At 26.7% G+C, this 21,381-nt stretch overlaps 3 protein-coding genes and 1 long non-coding RNA gene across 10 annotated transcripts in view; 3 read left to right on the top strand and 1 right to left on the bottom strand.

Moving 5' to 3' along the window:
* The window catches only part of LOC140670886 (uncharacterized), a 62,230-nt gene that overhangs the window by 8,147 nt on the left and 32,702 nt on the right, over positions 1-21,381 (bottom strand). The gene's annotated exons all lie outside the window — the stretch shown is intronic.
* LOC140671196 (G-protein coupled receptor Mth2-like) lies at positions 740-5,610 on the top strand. Of its 4 annotated transcripts, none has more exons than XM_072902374.1 (5): positions 740-2,046; positions 2,270-2,348; positions 3,243-3,424; positions 3,673-3,757; positions 4,322-5,610. In XM_072902374.1, exons 1-5 carry the CDS (start codon positions 993-995, stop codon positions 4,680-4,682), a joined length of 1,761 nt encoding a protein of 586 aa, XP_072758475.1. In that variant the 5' UTR covers positions 740-992; the 3' UTR covers positions 4,683-5,610. The 4 variants fall into 4 exon arrangements, with proteins under 4 accessions (XP_072758475.1, XP_072758478.1, XP_072758474.1 ...); XM_072902377.1 differs by having other exon boundaries at positions 4,366-4,552; XM_072902373.1 differs by having other exon boundaries at positions 743-2,046; positions 3,592-3,757; positions 4,322-5,604.
* LOC140671256 (G-protein coupled receptor Mth2-like) lies at positions 7,011-14,035 on the top strand. 4 transcript variants are annotated; one of them, XM_072902498.1, is made up of 5 exons: positions 7,014-8,451; positions 9,397-9,475; positions 10,321-10,490; positions 10,651-10,816; positions 13,253-14,035. In XM_072902498.1, the coding sequence occupies exons 1-5, from the start codon at positions 7,377-7,379 to the stop codon at positions 13,509-13,511; spliced, it is 1,749 nt and encodes a 582-aa protein (XP_072758599.1). In that variant the 5' UTR covers positions 7,014-7,376; the 3' UTR covers positions 13,512-14,035. The 4 variants fall into 4 exon arrangements, with proteins under 4 accessions (XP_072758601.1, XP_072758599.1, XP_072758598.1 ...); XM_072902497.1 differs by having other exon boundaries at positions 7,024-8,451; positions 10,321-10,502; XM_072902499.1 differs by lacking the exon at positions 13,253-14,035 and adding an exon at positions 10,944-11,287 and having other exon boundaries at positions 7,026-8,451; positions 10,321-10,502.
* LOC140670883 (G-protein coupled receptor Mth-like) lies at positions 15,445-21,036 on the top strand. The gene is made up of 5 exons (XM_072901702.1): positions 15,445-16,958; positions 17,183-17,261; positions 18,843-19,024; positions 19,173-19,338; positions 19,921-21,036. Exons 1-5 carry the CDS (start codon positions 15,878-15,880, stop codon positions 20,288-20,290), a joined length of 1,878 nt encoding a protein of 625 aa, XP_072757803.1. The 5' UTR covers positions 15,445-15,877; the 3' UTR covers positions 20,291-21,036.

Here is a 21,381-nt window from a genome sequence, read left to right as displayed (position 1 = left end):
ATCGATTTATTTTCTTTTTTTCCGCAATTTCTTGATACCTAATATCTAAAGTCAAATGTCGACGAATTTTTATATATATATATATATAAATTTTTATATAAAATAAATTAAAAACTTCAAATTTTTTACTTAACACTTTTATTCTTCACATATTTATAATTTGCAATTTTATTTGCATTTTATTACGTAAATTAAAATTATATTTATATTTTAGGTAAATTAAAATTATAAGTCGACATTTGACTTTATGTTCTTGATGAAGGTTTTCTAAAAATAGTTTGTAATGTAATTTCTTTGATGTGTAATGTAAATAATTACAAACCGGTTTTTAGCATAATATTTCATTGTCTTTACTTCTATATTAACAGACATATTATCAATGTAAGATTCTTTATAGGAAAAAGTAAATTTTTTTACATTTATATTTGATTTTAATTGTTCTTAATAATAAATAAATTCTAGGCCTATTGTAGATAAATTCTAAAAATAAATTTTTTGATCGTATTTCTTTAATATAAGTCAAAAAGTCTTCATTATTTATCTGTTGTCTTGCCCCATAAAGATTTTATATATTTTCCAAAATTTAATATTAATCTTAATTGAAACATTAACTTTCTAACATCTTTTACGATATCGCTAAAATAATTTGCCTACTATTTGTAGAAGTTTGTTAATTAAATTTTTTTAAGCATCCTGTATACATGACTTATTACCAACAGTAGATTTCTTCATAATAATCATCAACAATTCATCGACCACGGCAGTCTTTTCTTATTCATTGCGCGAATATGTGTGTTTTCCAATTCCTCTCGTCGTACATTCGCGTGCACTGATTTCGTTGTTTCTCGGGAAAAGAGCATCGTTGTCGCAATCAAATCTTCACAGACAAACAACATACCTATTTTCATTTCCGAAATTCATTACTGCAACCGTTAGATATTATATTAAAAAATTACTGTCAAAAACCAAATTAATTTTACAAATTATTGACCATGTACGGTAAAAGTTTTGAATTGTGGTGTTGTGCACTTTTGTTCTTCGTATCATCCACAAAGCCTCTGCAGAATTTTACAATTGACAACAAGCAGGACAACTATTCGATTGTGAGACACGAACTTTATGTAAATTCCACCGAGAAAAATGACAACGAGACGGTTTTCAATCGATATAATATGTACAAAAATTTCACCATGGATTATAAAAATGCTCAAAATGTGTTTCATATGATTCCATATGATTTGATGCAGAATGAATTCTCTGTACGTTATGTGAAATATCATGAGAAACGTAATCAAATACCGAGAGAGATTCGAGCGAACTTTACGATCGACAACATAAGTCATTCGAATAATGAAAATGAAAATGATTACATCAATTACGATTCATACGAGACGTGCGATAATATTAGTTGCATTCGTCTTTGTTGTTCTCTCGGCGATCGCTATGACTTACTTACTTCCAATTGCACTACTAAAGAACCTAAATATGTTTTCTCAGATGTATATAGCTTCTGGAGCGAAACGAATATGAAGGCTGAATATAAGAAAGTGGAAGAAATGTTTCACTTGATTGTTCAAGATCCGTGTTCAAACAGTAGCGAAATTATACCTATCAAACTTAATGACGATAGTATTGTGTTCTACAAATACATTTTTTTCGAAAACGGCACTCTATATCTTCCCTACTTTGATCAATTCATCGAATCAACATCCTATTGTCTAGCCTTTTCGAATCGAGATCAGGTTCTTGCGCTTATATGCTCGAAAACTTTAACAGAAGCCGTCGAAAAAGAAGTGAATTATTTCAATACAGTCATTAAACCGTTAATAGTTTGGACACACATTTTGAGTTTGATTTGCGCTACAGTGTCTTTGCTATGTATGCTGATATTATTCCTGGTTTACACTATACTACCAGAGCTACAGAATATACATAGTTTCATGTTGCGTAGATACAGCAGTATGGTATTTATCCTTTACTTCACTAATATATTGGTAATGATAATCAAAAAGGAAAATCTGGCGTATTCCACCTGTATTGCAAGCGGTACAGTATAGCCTTATATAATCATATAATAATGCAATTCATGTAGTGTATACATTTGACTGATGTGTGTATACTTCTGTTATTCTTCATAAATTTTTGTAAATTCTCAATAAAAAATTAAAGTTTTTTCGTACACAGAAATGTAATTTGCCAATTATCATTCATATTTTAAAGAAAACATTCTATAAATATTGTTCATTTCAAATATTCTCCATAATTACAGGTTTAGTCATCTATTTCAGCTCTTTAGCAAGTTCCATCTGGTTAAGTGTAATGAGTTTCGATATGTGGTGGACATTTAGGTAAATATATATTATTTTTTATTTTATATACATTTTATATAAAATTAGGATTTATATTATACGATCAAATGTGGTAGAATAATATATTTATTTATGATATTATTATGAATTACGAAAAAAAACTTTATGTCGTGTGCGTGTGTGTGAATGCATGCGGATTGATTATGAAAAAACCTTCTTGGTTTCTTTACAAATTTAGTGCATAAATGTCACATGGGAAATTTGGATATTGAAAATTCCTTTCAATGACATTGACTTTGATATATTTTGTCAATAAAAGTATTAATAGAAAATAGAACATGATTTTTTGACATTATATACATTAAATAAAAACGAATTTTAATACATTTATTTATTTACGTGTAATAAATCAAACGCGCTGGTAAGGAAAGGACAGCGCCCATCCCAAAAAAATTAACGTAATCAAACCCATTCTGAGGAAGTTGAATTTTTATTTTTTTTTACCTTTGAAAGATGAGTTGGATTTCGTCAGTTTTTTTCCAGAATGCAGAGGGAGGGTAAAGCCCCACCTCCAGCCATGTGTCCATTTGAATACACAATACAACTTACATGTATATAACTGATCTGAAAATTCATGCTAGAACAAATTCAGATGTTCGCATTGACTTTTTTAATTATTAATATTTTTTTTAATAAGCCACGAGTAATGGCTAAAAACATTTGTACGTTACTCAGAGTTATGACTTTGACAATATAAGTCAAGATCGATGTCAATAAAAAGTGCTCTAATATGCATATTTACCTTTTATGAACATAGTTACATAAGACAAATTTGTAAGTAATTTTATCAAAAACATTTATTTTAACGTGTAATTGCATCCAAATTTTTCATTTACTATTGGCTAAATGTAAAATGTAAACTCTTCTTTGCAGAAGTTTTAGCTCGTTAACAAAAAGACCGGAACAACAAAAGAAGAAAAAGTTTATATATTCCATCATTGCTTGGGGAAGTCCTTTCATTCTCACTATCATTTGTGTCATCATGGAAACCGTTCCTAGCGTGCCGAAAAACATGATTCGACCGAGATTTGAGGTCCCTACATGTTGGTTGCGTTGTAAGTGTATATTATTGTTAATAAAATTTTATTGGTAATATATTTAATTATGATTAATCAATTTAATTATGATTATCTATCTTACAACATTATATTAAAAATGGAAGCATATTTTGTATATACTTGCAATATGTGACATATTTTGAAATGCTTTATTTTTATTTTAGTAGGTTCATCCGATCAGTTATATAATTACGGACCCAAAATTATTTGTGTTATTATTAGCATTTCTTTATCTATTCATACAGCATTAAAGATCATGCGGTATGAGAAGGACACAACTCGTCGTCTTCGAGATTCAGAGAGCCGATGTTATAATGAAAACAAAAAATGGTTCGTACATAAATAACTCTACATATATTGCTACATAGTCTTTATTCTATTTAATAAAATATATGTCATTGTATTTATTTGTGAACGCAAAATTGATAATTTTTTATCATTTTTGACATTTACCTACTTGCACAATGTGCTTTCACATTTATGAAATTTTTTTGTAGAAACATTTTACCGCCGTTCAATCACGCGCATATTTTCTCAATAGTATCTGTTATTTTCGAAAATATATAATAAACAATAAGAATAAATTCAAGATGAATATTTACGTCTATTAATCCTTTAAGCATGAAAATTATTTTCATTGAAATTTTTTTACAAAAATGATACTACTTTTTCTGATTCTTTTTTTTTTATACTTAAAGTTTATTTTATTAACTCATTTTCATATAACTAAATTAATAGTATTTATTATATTGTTTTTATGCATTTATAAAAATGTAAAGTAATTACGATTTTTTTAATTATTTATCTTCATGAAGCATTAAATGTTCACAAGCATGATTTTAATAATCATATATCGTAATTTTAAAATAAAAAAATTTTTATATTTATTTGCAGGGCCAATCTTTATCTAAAACTGTTTATAATGTTATTTGTCATAGTAGCCATAGAATGGATTATAATGACAACGTGGGAATTTTGGCTGGTTAAAGAAGCTACTTTAACACCGTTTTACATTACAACTAGTATTTGTATATTGAGAACTATTGTAGATATTGGTAGTTTTATTTTATTTGTGTGTAAGAAAACAATTATGCAATTGCTATTAAAGCATTTCTGTCAGAATCGCCGATATGTTTCCAGTATTGTTACACGCAGCACTTCTTACAGTCTTAAAAATGTAAGTCTTGTCGAACACAATTATTTTATAGAAAAATATCGAGAAAGCAAAAAGGTGGACAAAGAATTTATCGAATGAGATCAATTTTATGTACAGGATGTTTCCAACTTACCGTATCATCTGATAATAGATTTTTGAAGTTGCCTAGAAATAAAAATCTTAATATTTAAAGTTTGCGACTATAGTCTTTGAATGACATCTAAAACTGACCAATTGCATTGTTAAAATTATTATAAAAATTGTTAAAACGTTATAAATTCTCAACATAGCATGTATTTTATAAAATGTAATTTTGATAGAGTACGCGACAACGTTTGTAACAATTTAATTAGTCATCTTTAAACGCCTTTAATTAAAAATGTATTTCAATACTGTAGAATCTGTTATTAGCATAAGTATTGAGGTAGATTTGAGATACCCTATATATTTGGGACGCCCTTGTTCAGTTTCTTCAATTTTTTTCGAGGCATTAGTTAACACATCTATTACAATTTGATACATAAAGGGTGTTCGACAACAGGTGGGACGAAATTTAAAGAATAATAAAATTAAAACACAATTAGGCAATAAAAAGCAGATGTAGAGCTTGAAGTAATTTCAAACGATAATATGCTGAAAATACTTTTAGTTAATTCTATATTGCCAGAGCTTAATAATATACATAGTTTTATATTGCACAGATACAACAGTTTGCTATTTATATTTAACATAGTTAAGAAAATACTTATGATTATTTTATGCAAGAAAAATGTGTCGTATTCCATCTATGTTGCAAGCGGTACAGTATAGCCAAATCATGTAATAATGTAGTCAATGCAGTATTTACATTAAATAGATTTTTATGTATACTTCTATTAATAATTTTCTAGTTATAAAACTCGAACTTACAACTTGTTGGAATTTTAAAAAGACAAGGATTAATAGTAAATAAGATTAAAAATATTGTGTGCACTTTAATTGTACGTAATTGTAAGTTACTCAACTTCAATTTGTGAATAAAAATCTTTTTGATAATGCTATGAAGATTCTGAAGTGTTACCTATATATTTTTTAATAAAAGCATTATTTAATTTAATGTTAGCAAGTATTAATTATATTTCTTCATGTTTTTTTTATAACTTTTTATAAATTTTATAAAATATTACATATGTCACATTTTCAAAAAATAATTTTTGACAAAAATTAAATTTGGAAAATTATTTTTTCAAAATTTTATTACATATGTTACATTTATGAACTAAAATTATTGATTTTAAAAAACCAAGTAGTTGCTTTTATATTATCGATCAGCCCGTACGCACGCACGCACGCACGCACGCACGCATGCACACATGACATGATAAAATATTTTTGCATATAAATGCAAAATTTTATAATAGTATATTTTACCTTTATAAACATATTGTTGTTGTTTATAAATATAGTTGTAGATATAATCTGGTCGCATACGTTTACATATTGTACATGCATTTTTATTGTGACGCGTTTGATTGTATAATATAAATTATAATCTTATATGAAGCTTAATTTATAAATAATGTATAAAATGAAAAACATACTTGATAAATTTATCTATGATCGAAAAATGTATTACAAAAAACAATTGAAATCAAATACAAATGTAAACAAGTTTTATATTAATTTTATATATATATAAATATATATAGAAATTTTTATATACCGTACAGTAATTTATCATTCTCAACAAAGATATTTATATTTTTATTCTTAACTTTGGAATTAACTTTATGTTGGAACTTTCATTGATTGTTTGCGATCATTGTCTTGAACGTTGTCTTGAACATCTTTTGCAGTTTTATAATTGGAGAGGATCTCGAAGCAGAGATTTGTAAAATTTATATGTAATTATTTTTACGTTTTATTATAATACACACACATGTATTTAAATCCGCATTTTTTTTGCTTGTGTATAAAATCAACTAAAAACTTTAAATCTCTTACGTAACATTTTTGTTCTCCACATATTTATAAATATAATAAAAGCATACATTTTTTTACAAGTAAATTAAAATTATAAGTCGAGAATATCGACTCTATATCCTTCTTGAAGATTTTCTAATAATAATTTCGAAAGTGATTCCCATGACGTGTGATGTAAATAACTACAAACCGGTTTTTTTCCATCATAATTAATTGTAAACTTCCATCTTCATAGACATGTTATCAATGCAAAATAAAGAAAGAAGTAAATTTTTTTTAAATTTGCATTTGATTTGCAATTTATCTTTAACAATAAATAGATTTTAAATCTATTTTAGATAAATTTTAGAAATAAATATCTTTAATATAGATATAAAAAAATCTTTACTATTTACCGTTGTCTTGCTCTATAAAAATTTTACATAATATTTAATCAATTAACATATTAACTTTCTAAATATCTTTTACAATATCGCTAATGGATTCGCCTACTATTTGTAGAAGTTAAATAATAACACTTTTTTAAGCATCCTGTATACATGACTTATTAGTAGGTAGATTACTTCTTTATCATCACCGACGATTCGTCGACCACGGCAGTCTCTTCCTATTAATCGCGTGAACATGTGTGTTTTTCGCCAGTTCTTCTCGCCATATGTTCGCGTGCATTAATTTTGTTGTTTCTTGGAAAAAGAACATCGTTGTCGCAATCAAATTATCGCAAACGACATGCGTATTCTCATTTTCGCAATTCGCAATTCATTATTGCAACCATTAGATATTATAAAATTACTGTTAAAAAAAATAAATTAATTTTATAAATTATTGACGATGTACGGTAAAAGTTTTGGACTTTGGTGTTGTGCACTTCTGTTTTTCGCTTCATCTACAAAGCCACTGCGGAATTTCACAATTGTCAACAAACAAGACAACAATACGATGATGAAAAATGATCTTGATGCGAATACCAGCGAGAAGAATGGCAACGAGACGATTTTCAATCAATACGATTTGCGCAAAAATTTCACTATGAATTATAAAGATGATCAGAATGTGTTTCATATTAATTTCAGAAGAAATGGTCGCAAAGATGATTCGATTCAGATTGAATCCCCCTTGCACTATGTGAAATATTACGAGGAACGTAACCAAATCCCGAGTGAGATTGAAAAAAACTTTACAAATGTCGACAACAAAAAACGTTCCAATAATGAAAATGACAACACAGATTACATCGTTCCGTACAAGAATGTTCCATATGACAACAGAACTTGCATTCACCTTTGTTGTCCTCTCGGTGATCGTTATGAATCTTTTGGCACTTGCAATATTGAAGGACCCGGATATGTTTTCTCAGATGTATATAACTTCTTGAGCGAAACGAATATGCAGACTGAATATAAGAAAGTGGACGAAATGTTTCAACTGATTGTCCAAGATCCGTGCCCAAACCGTAGCGAAATTGTAGCCATCAGACTTAATGACGATAGTATTGAGTACTACGAATACATTTTTTTCGAAAACGGCACTCTATATCTTTCCTACTTTGACCAATTCGTCAAATCAACATCCTTTTGTCTAGCCTTTTCGAATCAAGGTCAGGTTGATGCAATTATTTGCTCGAAGACTTTAACAGAAGCCGTGAAAAAAGAAAAGGATTATTTCTTGACATTCATTAAACCCTTAAAAGATAGAATGTACATTTTAGACTTGATTTGCGGTACAGTGTCCATGTTATGTATGCTGTTAATATTCCTAGTATACTATATACTGCCAGAGTTTAATAATATACATAGTTTCATGTTGCGTAGATACAGCAGTATGGTATTTATTTTTTACTTAAGTCACACATCGGTAATGCTAATCAAAAGGGAAAATCTGGCGTATTCCATCTGCATTGCAAGCGGTATAGTATAGTCTCATATAATTATATATGATAATCAGAGTTGGGAAGTAACGAGTTACTTGTAACGAAGTTACAATTACTTTTTTTCAGTAACTATAACTTAACTTAGTTATATTTTTTTGGTAACTAATAACTATTTTAATAGTTACTTTTTTGAGAGCATGCGCTAAAAGCATCGTTCTATATAGCTTATTTTTACTTACCGACTTACCGACCAATTTTTTGCATTATAAAAAAATAATACAATATGGTAATAATTTAAATATAAGAAAAATGGAAAAAAATCAATAACAATACGAACGTTGTCTTAACTTTAAATTTTTTATTATGATTATATGATTATTAAGTACCTTAGGATTATTAAAAGTTAAGATTAATATTAATTTTTTTATAAGATTATAAAATATATTTGGATATTTAAACACATTATATTTTATTATATTTTATTATATTTTATTATATTTTATTATTAATATTATATATATATTGTTTTATAATTCACGATATATAAAATAATAAATTTATCAGTATTTAGGTAGCATATGATTTAATCTTTTATCTTTATAAAATTATCATTTAATATACATAAAATAATATAGTAAAATAATAATATACTTTTTGAGTAACTGTAATTGTAACGAGTTCTTTTTCAAAATCGGTACTTAACTTGTAACTGTAACTAGTTAGTTTCTGAATGAAAAAACTGTAACTGTAACTAGTTACTTTTACAAAGTAACTTTCCCAACTTTGATGATAATGCAATTAATGCAGTGTATACATTTGACTGATGTGTGTATACTCTTGTAATTTTTCATAAATTTTTGTAAATTCTTAATAAAAAATTAAAGTTTTTTTCATACATGTAATTTGCCAATTATCATTAATTTTATAGAAAACACTCTATATATAAATGTTGTTTATTTTAAATATTCTCAATCATTGCAGGTTTAGTCAGCTATTTCAGCTCTTTAGCAAGTTCCTTCTGGTTAAGTATAATGAGTTTTGATATGTGGTGGAAATTTAGGTAAATATATCAATTTTGTTTTAAATATTATATATTATTTATAATATAAATTTTTTATATAAAATTAGGATTTACATAATACAATCGAGCACGACAGAATAAATATTTATTTGTGATATATCAGAAGACATGGGGTAGTGTCTTGTATTGAGTTCGGGTGTTTTAAGAAAGACGCACACAGTATCTTTACGCGAGTAGGCAGCTTGAGAGTATCTTAGATTATAAGTTTTGCAAAAAACTTAATCGATCGAGTTCCTAAAATTCATATAAAAGTTTTATGGTTTTTAACGTACTTTAAAACTGCATAATCAGATTTTTCAAAAAATAAAGGGTGGAGGAAAGATTTCAAAAAATATGACATTTTAGAAAAATCTGATTATGCAGTTTTAAAGCCCATGAAAACTATAAAACTTTTATTGGAAATTTTTTTATATCTCTTACCGTTTCGACGGTATTTGCTCAGAAATATAAAAACCGATTTTTTTCAAAAGGGTGTTTCATCCCCTTAACGGCATAATCGTATAAAAAAATACGTGTCTCCTATTTTGATCTAGACTACAACATATTCAAAGCGCATTAAAATTAGAGGGGGAAACTTCTATACCTTACCTTGTAAGCTTAATCGATAGCTTGGCTTCAAATTATATACTGAAAGTGTTCTTGACAACATATGTCAAAGTCAAGTTTAATGAAAAAGGATGTTCTAATATGCATATTTACCTTTCATATACATAGACAGATTTTTAAGCACTTTAAGCAAAAACATATTCTTTTTTAATGTATATTTGCATCCAATTTTTTTATTTACTACTGCCTAATTGTAAAGTATAAATTTCTCTTTGCAGAAATTTTCGTTCGTTAGCAAGAAAAGTGGATCAACAAAAGAAGAAAAAGTTTATATATTCCATTATTGCTTGGGGAAGTCCCTTCATTCTTACTATCACTTGCATCATTATGGAATTTGTTCCCAGCGTGCCGAGAAACATGATCCGACCGAGATTTCAAAACTCTACGTGTTGGTTTCGTTGTAAGTATATATTACTGTTATCATAATTATATTGATAAATCACTAAATTATGATTCATTCGAAAATTTATATTAAAAGTAAAAATATGTTTTTGGGTACTCGTAACATAAAGCTTGATATAACTTGAAAAGTTTATTTTTTACTTCAGATGGTGCTGCGGATCAGTTGTATAATTACGGGTCCAAAATTATTTGTATTGTTATTAGCATTTTCTTATCCATTTATACAGCATTGAAGATCATGGGCTATATGAAGGACACAGCTCGTTATTTTAGAGATACTGAGGCCCGACGTTTTAATGAAAACGAGAAATGGTTCGTACGTAAACAACTCTACATTGATACAATGTCTCTATCCTAGTTAATAAGATATATGCCATTATTTGTAAACGACATTGCAAAATTAATTATTTTCAATCATTTTCGAGATTTTTTGATACAGGAGAAGATTGAATATTTTGAGATTTTTCTACGGCAATGTGCTTTCGTATCTATGAGATTCTTTTGTAAAAATATATCACCGCTGTTCAATAGCGCGCATATTTTCTTAAAGATGTTTAGCCCCTACAATCGTAACAAAAACTAGTCGAAATTGACGAATATATACTTTTCTCATATATTTTAATATTATGATTATTATAAAGATTGCATAAAATCTTATTATTTATTCATAGCTAGAGTGTAGAAATGTATTTTCGAACTTCTGTTGCTTTTTTTCGGAGAATTTTCGTGTTTCTTAAATTATAATGAGAAACTTTTATCATTGACGGTACCTCGATTTTAACATTACAGCACAAAATTTGAATTATAAAAATAAAAGAATTTACTTGTACAGAGTAATTTAAAATATCAGAATAAAAATTATAATAGTGAATAATGACAAAATATAGAAGATTTTTAACTATTTCTTTGATAAATTTAATAATTTGTCATTTCTCCGAGAAAAAAGAAATGTGGCAACATGATAATTTTTCATAAGTTGGTCAAATTGCAAATTGACATATGAGGCCTAGTTGCTTCTCGCTTACACGTTTGTACATAGAGGCTTCTTCAGATGAAAAGATAGATTATTTAAAATGTCAAAAGAAGGCTCAGCTGAATGCTATGTTGCCACGTTTTCACAATAAATAATATGTCATTTCGGATAATAGGACGAAATTGAGAAAATTATATTCAATATCTTTTGGACTAGCCAATACTTGATCAAAATTATGTAACCAAATATTTCCTCTATATTTAAACTATACTTTAGCAAATTTTGAATAAATTCTTATTATTATTTCTATCTATTTTAGCTCTTAAATCAACATGATCACAGGTTTTTTATAAGATAGAAAATCTGTAATCGTATCAATTTAAGGGCTAAAAAGGACAGAAATAATTATATTTATACTTATTTATATAAATAATATGAAAATTGAATATTCAAATTGAATATTTACATCTATTATATAACTATTTTGCATGAAAACTTTCCTTAAAATTTTATTTTAAAAGATACAACTTTTTTTTATTCTGTTTCTCCCTCTTTTTTTAAGCTTAAAGTTTATTATTATTTTATTAACACGTTTTTATTTAACTAAATTAATAACATTGTTTTTATATATATCTAAAAATGTAATTACGATTTCTTTAATTATTTATAAAGCGATTAGAATGTTCGGAAGCATAATATTATTAGATGTATGCAAAAGTTTGTATGGTTTTTAATACAATTTTATTTATTAATATTTTACTTACACTAAAATATCTTTAATCAAAATAATTTCCATTATTTTCTACTACTTTTTGCCATTTTTCAGACAATGATAAAAAAAAGTTTTTATTTTCGGGGCAAATAAAATTATCCACGAATTTTCGCACTTCCTCAACATTACGTATTAGATAAGTTGTGCTGCATCTAATGCAATAGGTGGAAGTCCGACGAGACAATATCTGGAGAGTACGCTGGGTGTGGCAAGATTTCCCATTGCAATTTCATTAATGTTTCCCGCGTCGTCAGTGCACCATGGGGCTTGGGATTATCGTGCAACAAAATCTCTTTGTTCCATTTCGTTGCAAAATGCCGCCGTTTCTTCATTAATTGCTCTTGCAACGGTTTCAATAGTCTACTATACAGGGTGATTCATTTTAATCTATCACCCCTAACATTTCTGTTCCTTTGCATTTTACAAGAAAATGTTTCAGACAAAAGTTGTATGGTTTCAAGGGGGCCTTAAAATGGCACCATCAGTTGGACCTTGGATAGTCGTTTGAAGGTCATATGAAGGTCACCTTGAACATTTTTAAATGGGACACCCTATATATTATTGCATATTCATGTAGCTTATCTCGAGAGCTTTTCAAAACACTATAATAAAATATTTTTTCATTAAATACTTTTCGAGTTATAAGGCTTCAAAGTTGCAGTATTTTGATATAAAATACAAGATATCTCGTAAAATATTCATTTTTGAATTATCAAAACAATAAAATACAATGTTTACTAGTCTAATTTGTTGTTTATTTATTTGTTTATATAAAACATTAAACAAAAGTACAAGACTCAACAATTTTAGTAGTTGTTTTTTAATTAAATAAAAAGTTAAACTCGGCTCTTTCATAACATGATGGCATTAAAATACACCGTAATTTTTATTTAAATAGCGTACAGAGCTATCTATATGTAAACCATGCGAACTTTTGCATACCACTAATAGTAATCACTTATATTATAATTTAAAAATATGTAAAAGTTATATTTATTTGCAGGGACAATCTGTATCTAAAACTGTTTATAATGTCATTTGTCATAATGGCCGTAGAGTGGATTCTAATGACGGTGTGGGAATTTTGGCTGATCAAAAAAGTTATAATAACAACGATGTACATCTCATTTAGTATTTGTATATTGAAAACCATTAAATATATCAGTATTTTCATCTTATTTGTGTGTAAGAGAAGAGTTATGCAATTGCTATTGAAACATTTCTGTCGGAACCGCCGATATGTTTCCGAAACATTTAAGTAGCATTTAATTTAATACATGTAACATTACGTAAATATATGTATATCTTATGCATTTTGCGTCTGTTTTTTTTAAATTTTATTCTGAAAACAATTAAACAAAATTTTATTTTAATTTGAAATGCGATGTCGGCTGTTCTGCACCATAAACATTGTTACAAGAAACAATAAAATTTTTTTAACGTTAATGATTCTATGCGTTAATATTAAAGAGTTTGACATAAAATTCTACAAAATTCCTTTGCAAATATTGTAAAAATTAAACTCAAAATAAATGTTTAGTACTTGCTTGATTTTTGGAATGCAAAAGATCCTTTTAGTAAATTTCTTTTTTATTTGAAAGGAAGCTTATTTATACAAAATTTGAGCAAAATCGGAGCATGATTATTTTAGGAAGAACAGCGACAGAGCATGAAATTTTTATAACAGTATACATATGAAAATCAATATAAAAAATGTTAGTTGTTATTAAAAATATCTTTTCTTTAATACGATATAATGTCCTAAAATATTCCGAAACTATAATAGCACCAATATATTTATATTAAAAATGTTTATCTACAATAAAATGAGAAAATTATGTAATTAATTGATGTATGTACAACTTGAAATATTTTATAAATATTCAAAATATGTAAAGTGTGTTTATGTATTTCTATGTATTATATGTTTAGAAATCTTGATATTAATTTGATGATCTCATTTTACGAGTACAAAAATTACTTTTAATTAAATTTCGATTATACAAATCGGTAATTAATTTTACGAAATAAAATTAGTTGATGTAATCCAATTTTTTACAATAATAAAAACTTAATAATTCTATTTATATTAACAGTTTAAATATTTCATTACTAGAAATGTTAATTAAATGTTTATTAAAGTAGCTTTAAAATTTTAAACAATTTACAAATATTACGATCACTAATTATTATAACATTTTTATTGCTAGAAAGTACAAGTTAAATACGTAAAATATATTTCTGTACTGAAATTAATTAATAACTTTTAAAAGTTTATTATATTTCAAAGTTTTTTTTCTTTACATTAATTAAATTTACTTTAAAAATAAAATTTTGTTTTTTTAACAATTATAGGATTACTTTATTTCACATATAGAAATATTTATATTTATAGAAAATTTCAATCAGAACAACATCGTACGGTACACATTTCAAAACACACTACTTTACTTTCAAGTGAAATGTTGGCAATCCAAGTCCCCTTTAAGTATACACACACGCGCGCACGCGCCTGCACGCATATACACGGCACGACAAAATATTTTTTCTTATAAATGCAAAATATTATAATACTATGTTTTACCTTTATAAATATGTTGTTATACATATAATGCAAATGCATACGTTTATGTACCTTATATGAAAATTAATTTATATTATAAATAATATATAAATTATATTATAAATAATATAAAAAACATACGTGATAAATTTACTTATAATCAAAAAATTTCTTTCAAAAAGTACAATAATTAAAATCAAATACAAATGTAGAAAAATTGATATATTAATTTGATTTTATATGTCAAATATTTATATCTTGAAATTATATTTGCATTTTTCTTACAAGTAAACTAAAATCCTAAGTAAAGAATATAGACATTTGAATATATATCCTTGATGAAGATTTTTTAAAAATAACTTGTAATGTGGCTTCTTTGACGTGTGATGTAAATTATTAGAAACCAGTTTTTTACATAATATTTTATTGTCAATCTATCTTAACAGACAATTTATCAATGTAATATACAAAAAAAATAAATTTTTTTACATTTGTATTTGATTTTAATTGTTTTTAGTAATAAATAAATTCTAGATTTATTGATAAATCCTAGAAATAAATTGTTTGATCGTATCTTTAATATAAGTAAAAAAAAAATCTTTATTATTTAACCATGGTTTTGCTCCATGAAGATTTTAAATAATGGTCTCCAAAATTTAATATTTGTAAACCTTAATTGAAACATTAACATTTTAAACATCTTTTACGATATCGCTAAATTGATTCGCTTACTATCTGTTGAGGTTTATTGATAAAAATTTTTATGCATCCTATTACATGACTTATTAGATAGATTGCTTTTTTATCCTCATCGACAATTGGTCGACCATGGCAGTCTCTTCCTGTTCATTGCGCGATTGTGTGTTTTTCTCCAGTACTTCTCGTCGTACATTTGTTAGCATTGATTTCGTTGTCTCTCGAGAAAACAGCATTGTTGTCGCAATCAAATCATCACAGACAAACAACATACGTATTCTCATTTCCGCAATTCATTATTGCAGCCAATAGATATTATATTAAAAAGTTACTATCAAGAAACCAAATTAATTTTACAAATTACTAACGATGTACGGTAAAAGTTTTAAATTCTGGTGTTGTGCACTTTTGTTCTTCGCTTCATCTACAAAGTCTCTGAGGAATTTCACAATTGACAACAAGCAAGACAATAATACAATAATGAAAAATGATCTTCATGCGAATTTCACTGAGAGAAATGGCAACGAGACTTTCAACAAGGTTTTCAATCAATACAATATGCACAAAAATTTCACCATGAATTACGAAGATGGTCAGGACGTACTCCGTATTAATTCCAGAAGTAATGGTCGCAAAGATAATGATTGGATTCAGAATAAATTTCCCATCGCTTATGTGAAATATCATGAGAAACGTAATCAAGTGCCGAGGGAGATTCCAATGAACTTTACAAAGGTCGGCAACAAAAAACATTCCAATAATAAAAATAACAGTGAAAATCACATGATTCCATACGAGACATGCGACAATAGAACTTGCATTCACCTTTGTTGTCCTTTCGGTGATCGTTATGACTTACTTTCCAATTGCACTACTGAAGAACCTGGGTATGTTTTTTCAGATGTATATAGCTTCTGGAGCGAAACGAATATGAAGGCTGAATATAAGAAAGTGGAAGAAATGTTTCACTTGATTGTTCAAGATCCGTGCCCAAACCGTAGCGAAATTGTAGTTATCAGACTTAATGACGATGGTATTGTGTTCTACAAATACATTTTTTTCGAAAACGGCACTCTATATCTTCCCTACTTTGATCAATTCATCGAATCAACATCCTATTGTCTAGCCTTCTCAAATCAAGATCTGGTTGTTGCGATTATATGCTCGAAGACTTTAACAGAAGCTGCCGAAAAAGAAGTGAATTATTTCAATACAGTCATTGAACCGTTAATAGTTTGGACAGACATTTCGAGTTTGATTTGCGCTACAGTGTCTTCGCTATGTATGCTGATATTATTCCTGGTTTACACTATACTACCAGAGCTACATAATATACATGGTTTCATGTTACGTAGATACAGCATTATAATATTTATTTATTACTTAATTAACACATCGCTAATGATAATCAGAAGGGAAAATGTGGCTTATTCCATCTGTATTGCAAGCGGTATAGTATAGTATAGTCTCATATAATTATATAATAATGCAGTTAATGCAGTGTATACATTTGACTGATGTGTATACTCTTGTAATTTATAAATTTTTGTAAATTCTTAATGAAAAATTAAAGTTTTTTTTATACATAGAGATGTAATTTGCCAATCATCATTTATTTTAGAAAACACTCTATATATAAATGTTGTTTATTTTAAATATTCTCAATGATTGCAGGTTTAATCAGCTATTTCATCTCTTTAGCAAGTAACTTCTGGTTAAGTGCAATGAGTTTCGATATGTGGTTGACATTTAGGTAAATATACCAAGTATGTGTTTCATATTATACATTATTTATAATATATAAATATCTAAAAAAATAACCTTTTTAAGAAAAGGAAAAAACTACGCACTAACTGTAAAAACGAATTCCCAAAATCGTGTTATTTTATCATAAGAATATATCTTACAAAAATTAATAATATCAAAAATTTATGCTAAGAAAATAAAAATTTCTTAAAATATTTTAACCAAAATAGTTGTTTTAAATTTGTTACATTGTATTCTACAACAATTAAAATATTAAAATAAAAAATTATATAAAAATTAATACAAATAAAAAAAGTATAATTAAAAAACTTAGCTCTGTAATTTCATTAGCATATTATTTAGCTTAGCAGCGCAAAGTTTTTTAATTATATTTCTTTTAGTTTTATTAATTTTTAATTTTTGTATAATTTTTTATTTTGATATTGTAATTTTTATAGATCATAATGTATATATTGTCAAGAAATCATGTTATATTTTCTATTAAACTTTTTTTATTAATAATTTTTTAATGAACACCGACCTAGAAACTTTCGAAAATTAAAACAACTTTTTTGGTTAAAATATTTTAATAAGTTTTTATTTTCACTTAGCATAAATTTTTAATATTATTAATTTTTATAAGATATATTTTTATGGTAAAATAACACGATTTTGGAAATAGGTTTTTACAGTTAACGCGTAGTTTTTTACTTTTTTTTAAAAAAAGTAATTTTTTTAAATATTTATTACAGCTCAAACATATTTTTATATTATTTTGCATTGAACTACAAAAAAAATTTTATTGTGTCGTGTGTGTGTGTGTTTGCATGTATGTTGATTGATATTATAAATAAGTATTTTTTCGTTTAAAAAAGTGCATAAATGTGATATGGATTTAAATATTGGAGACTCTTTTTAGTGACATTGACTTTGATAAGTTTTATCATGATTATAATACTGAATAACGAGTTTGAAAGTTTCTAGGTCGTTGTTTATTAAAAAATTATTAATGAAAAAAGTTTAATAGAAAATAGAACATGATTTTTTTGACATTATATACATTAAATAAAAGCGAATTCTAATACATTTATTTATTTACGTGTAAAAAATTAAACGCAAAAGTGGGAAAGGCATTGCGTCTATTCCTTTGTATTTTCATCTCGGAAAAATTAACGTAATCCAATCCATTCTGAGGAAGTTGAATTTTTAATTCTTTACCTCTAAAAAATGGGTTAAATTTGGTCAATTTTTTTCAGGGGTTCAGAGGGAGGGATGAAGCCTCACCTTCAATTATGTTCACTTAAATACGCAATACATCTTACGTATATAACTGATAACCTTCATGCAAACAAATTTAGATGATGGCATTGATGTTTATAATTATTAATATTTTTTAATAAGTCACGAGCAATGGCTAAAAACGTTTGTACGTTATTCAAGTTACTGTCATAACCTTGACAACATATGTCAAGGTCAAGGTCAATGAATAAAATAGATTTTAATCCAACTCATTTTTTTTAATGTACATTTGCATCCAAATTTTTCATTTACTACTGATTAAATCTAAATTTTAAACCGCTCATTGCAGGAATTTTCGCTCGTTAACAAAAAAACCGGAACAACAAAACAAGAAAAAGCTTCTATATTCCATCATTGCTTGGGGAATTCCTTTCATTCTCACTATTATATGTATCATCATGGATTTCGTTCCCAGCGTGCCGAAAAACATGATTCGACCGAAATTTGAGGCCTCTACATGTTGGCTTCGTCGTAAGTGTATATTAGTGTAAACATAATTCTACTAACAATACATTTAATTATGATTAACCTATCTCACAACATTATATTAAAAATGGAAGCATGTTTTGTTATACTTGCAATATGTGACATATTTTGAAATGCTTTATTTTTATTTTAGTTGGTGCGCCGGATCAGTTGTACAGTTACGGGCCGAAAATTATTTGTACTGTTATTAGCACTTCTTTATCCATTCATACAGCATTGACGATCATGCGCTATGAGAAAGACACAGCTCGTCGTCTTAAAGATTCAGAGAGTCGATGTTATAATGAAAACAAGAAATGGTTTGTGCATAAATATCTATATTGAGACATTGTTTTTATTTTATTAATAAAATATAAGTAGCAGTATTCATTTGTGAACGGCATTGAAAAATTAATCGTTCTTGATCATCTTCGATATTTATTGATAGAAGAGAAGGTTGAACATTTTTAAATTTGTCTACTTTGCGACAATGTGCTTTCATATTTATGAGATTTTTTGTAGAAACATATTACCGCTGTTTAATTGCGCGCACATTTTCTCAATAGTATCTGTTATTTAAAAAAAAATTTGATAAGAATAAATTCAACCTGAATATTTATATCTATTATTAATATTCTTAGCATGAAAATTACTTTCATTGATATTTTTTTCCAAAAAAATACAACTTTTCCACTTTTTGTTTCTGTCTCCTTTCTTTTATATAACTAAATTAATAGTATTTATTATATTATTTTATGTATATCTCTAAAAATGTAAAGTAATTACGATTTTTTAAATAATTTATCTGCATGAAGCATTAGAATATTCCTAAGCATGATTTTAATAATCACCTATACCATAATTTTAAAATATATAAAAAGAATTCTAATATTTATTTGCAGGGCCAATCTATATCTAAAACTGTTTATAATGTTGTTTGTCATACTAGCCATAGATTGGATTGTAATAACAACGTGGGAATTTTGGCTGATTATGAAATCTAGTTTAACATCGTTTTACATCACAACTATTATCTGTATATGTAAAACCACTATAGATATTGGTATCTTTATCTTATTTGTGTGTAAGAAATCAATTATACAATTGCTATCAAAGTATTTCCGCCAGAATCACCGATATAGTTTCAAAATTTTCACACGTAGAGGTTTTTACAGTATTGAACATGTACATCACCATGTTAAAAAAAATGATTCTATAGAAAAATATAACCTACGGCAAAGCGAAAAGATGAACAAAGAGTTTTTACAATAAAATCAATTTTATATATGTATATAGAATATCCCAAACCTATCACATCACCTGATAGTAACTGATTTATGAAGTTATTTGAAAACAAAAATATTAATATTCAAACTTCACGACTATAGTAGTCTTTGAATGATGTCCAAAGCTGTTCAATTAAATTGTTAAAATCATTAAAATTATTATTGAAGTTATTAAAGCTACGCGCGCCTTATAAAGTATCATCATAGCATCTATTTTAGTTACATCATGTAATTTTTCTAGAGCATGCGAATTTTCAATTTGATTAATCATTTTTAAATGCTTCTAATTCAATAATATGTTTCAATACTGTAGAATTTGTTATTAATATATAAGTGGTGCGGGATAAGTTTGGGACATACTTGCTCCTGTTAATACTTACGGTACACACTGTACATTCCACAACACACGATACAGGGGTCGTTTGTGATCCCGATCGGTTTCTTTGCTGTAACTTAGAATTAATGTAACTTAAAATTAATTTTTTTAACATTAATTATACATGAATCGAAAGTTTAGACTTTAACGAGTACGCTCATAAAAAGTTCATTGGTGTGGGAGTTATAGTTTTTATGTGAGAAAGCTTAGAAATAAACATTTGGAATAATGTCGAAAAAATATCATTTTTCTCATTAAGAGTTATACTGTATATCTTATATAGGGTACTGTAACAAGAAAAAATCGTATATAATCTTAAAGTAAAAGTTTCATATTACATGAAAAAAATTATTATAACTTCGTGCATTGCAAAAAGTTGAATTATTCAGAAGAATCAAAGTGACGTATTTTTGTTACTTTCTTGCAAATTACTTTGTTATGCGTATGTTTTGAAGCAAATGAACAGTAATTTCAGATAATTAAAATTTTTGCTTTTTATTATAAAATGTATATATTTTTAATTTAAAAAACGATAAATTTTTGGAAAAACTCTTTATAAATTTAAAAAAAAAATTCTTAAACTTCTAAGAAAAACTTTAAAAACTTTAAAAAAATTTCTAAACATTTAGAAAAAGCTTAAGAAAAAATATATACTACTTATATTTCGATATAGTTAGTACACATGGGGTATATTCCGATTT

Source organism: Anoplolepis gracilipes, chromosome 11 (genome assembly GCF_047496725.1).
Source record: "Anoplolepis gracilipes chromosome 11, ASM4749672v1, whole genome shotgun sequence".
In the NCBI taxonomy this organism is placed as follows: Eukaryota; Metazoa; Arthropoda; class Insecta; order Hymenoptera; family Formicidae; genus Anoplolepis; species Anoplolepis gracilipes.
The sequence above is the reverse complement of the archived record's forward strand: the minus strand, read 5'-3'. Positions and strand labels throughout refer to the sequence as shown.

Bases quoted from the DNA above. Each gene is read 5' to 3' on its own strand.
- LOC140671196 (XM_072902373.1), top strand. From the start codon at position 993: ATGTACGGTAAAAGTTTTGAATTGTGGTGTTGTGCACTTTTGTTCTTC. The intron at 2,349-3,242 runs GTAAATATATAT...TCTTCTTTGCAG, and splicing joins GATATGTGGTGGACATTTAG to AAGTTTTAGCTCGTTAACAA. The intron at 3,758-4,321 runs GTTCGTACATAA...ATTTATTTGCAG, and splicing joins TATAATGAAAACAAAAAATG to GGCCAATCTTTATCTAAAAC.
- LOC140671256 (XM_072902497.1), top strand. From the start codon at position 7,377: ATGTACGGTAAAAGTTTTGGACTTTGGTGTTGTGCACTTCTGTTTTTC. The intron at 9,476-10,320 runs GTAAATATATCA...TTCTCTTTGCAG, and splicing joins GATATGTGGTGGAAATTTAG to AAATTTTCGTTCGTTAGCAA. The intron at 10,503-10,650 runs GTAAGTATATAT...TTTTTACTTCAG, and splicing joins CTCTACGTGTTGGTTTCGTT to ATGGTGCTGCGGATCAGTTG.
- LOC140670883 (XM_072901702.1), top strand. From the start codon at position 15,878: ATGTACGGTAAAAGTTTTAAATTCTGGTGTTGTGCACTTTTGTTCTTC. The intron at 16,959-17,182 runs GTATAGTATAGT...CAATGATTGCAG, and splicing joins TTCCATCTGTATTGCAAGCG to GTTTAATCAGCTATTTCATC. The intron at 19,025-19,172 runs GTAAGTGTATAT...TTTTTATTTTAG, and splicing joins CTCTACATGTTGGCTTCGTC to TTGGTGCGCCGGATCAGTTG.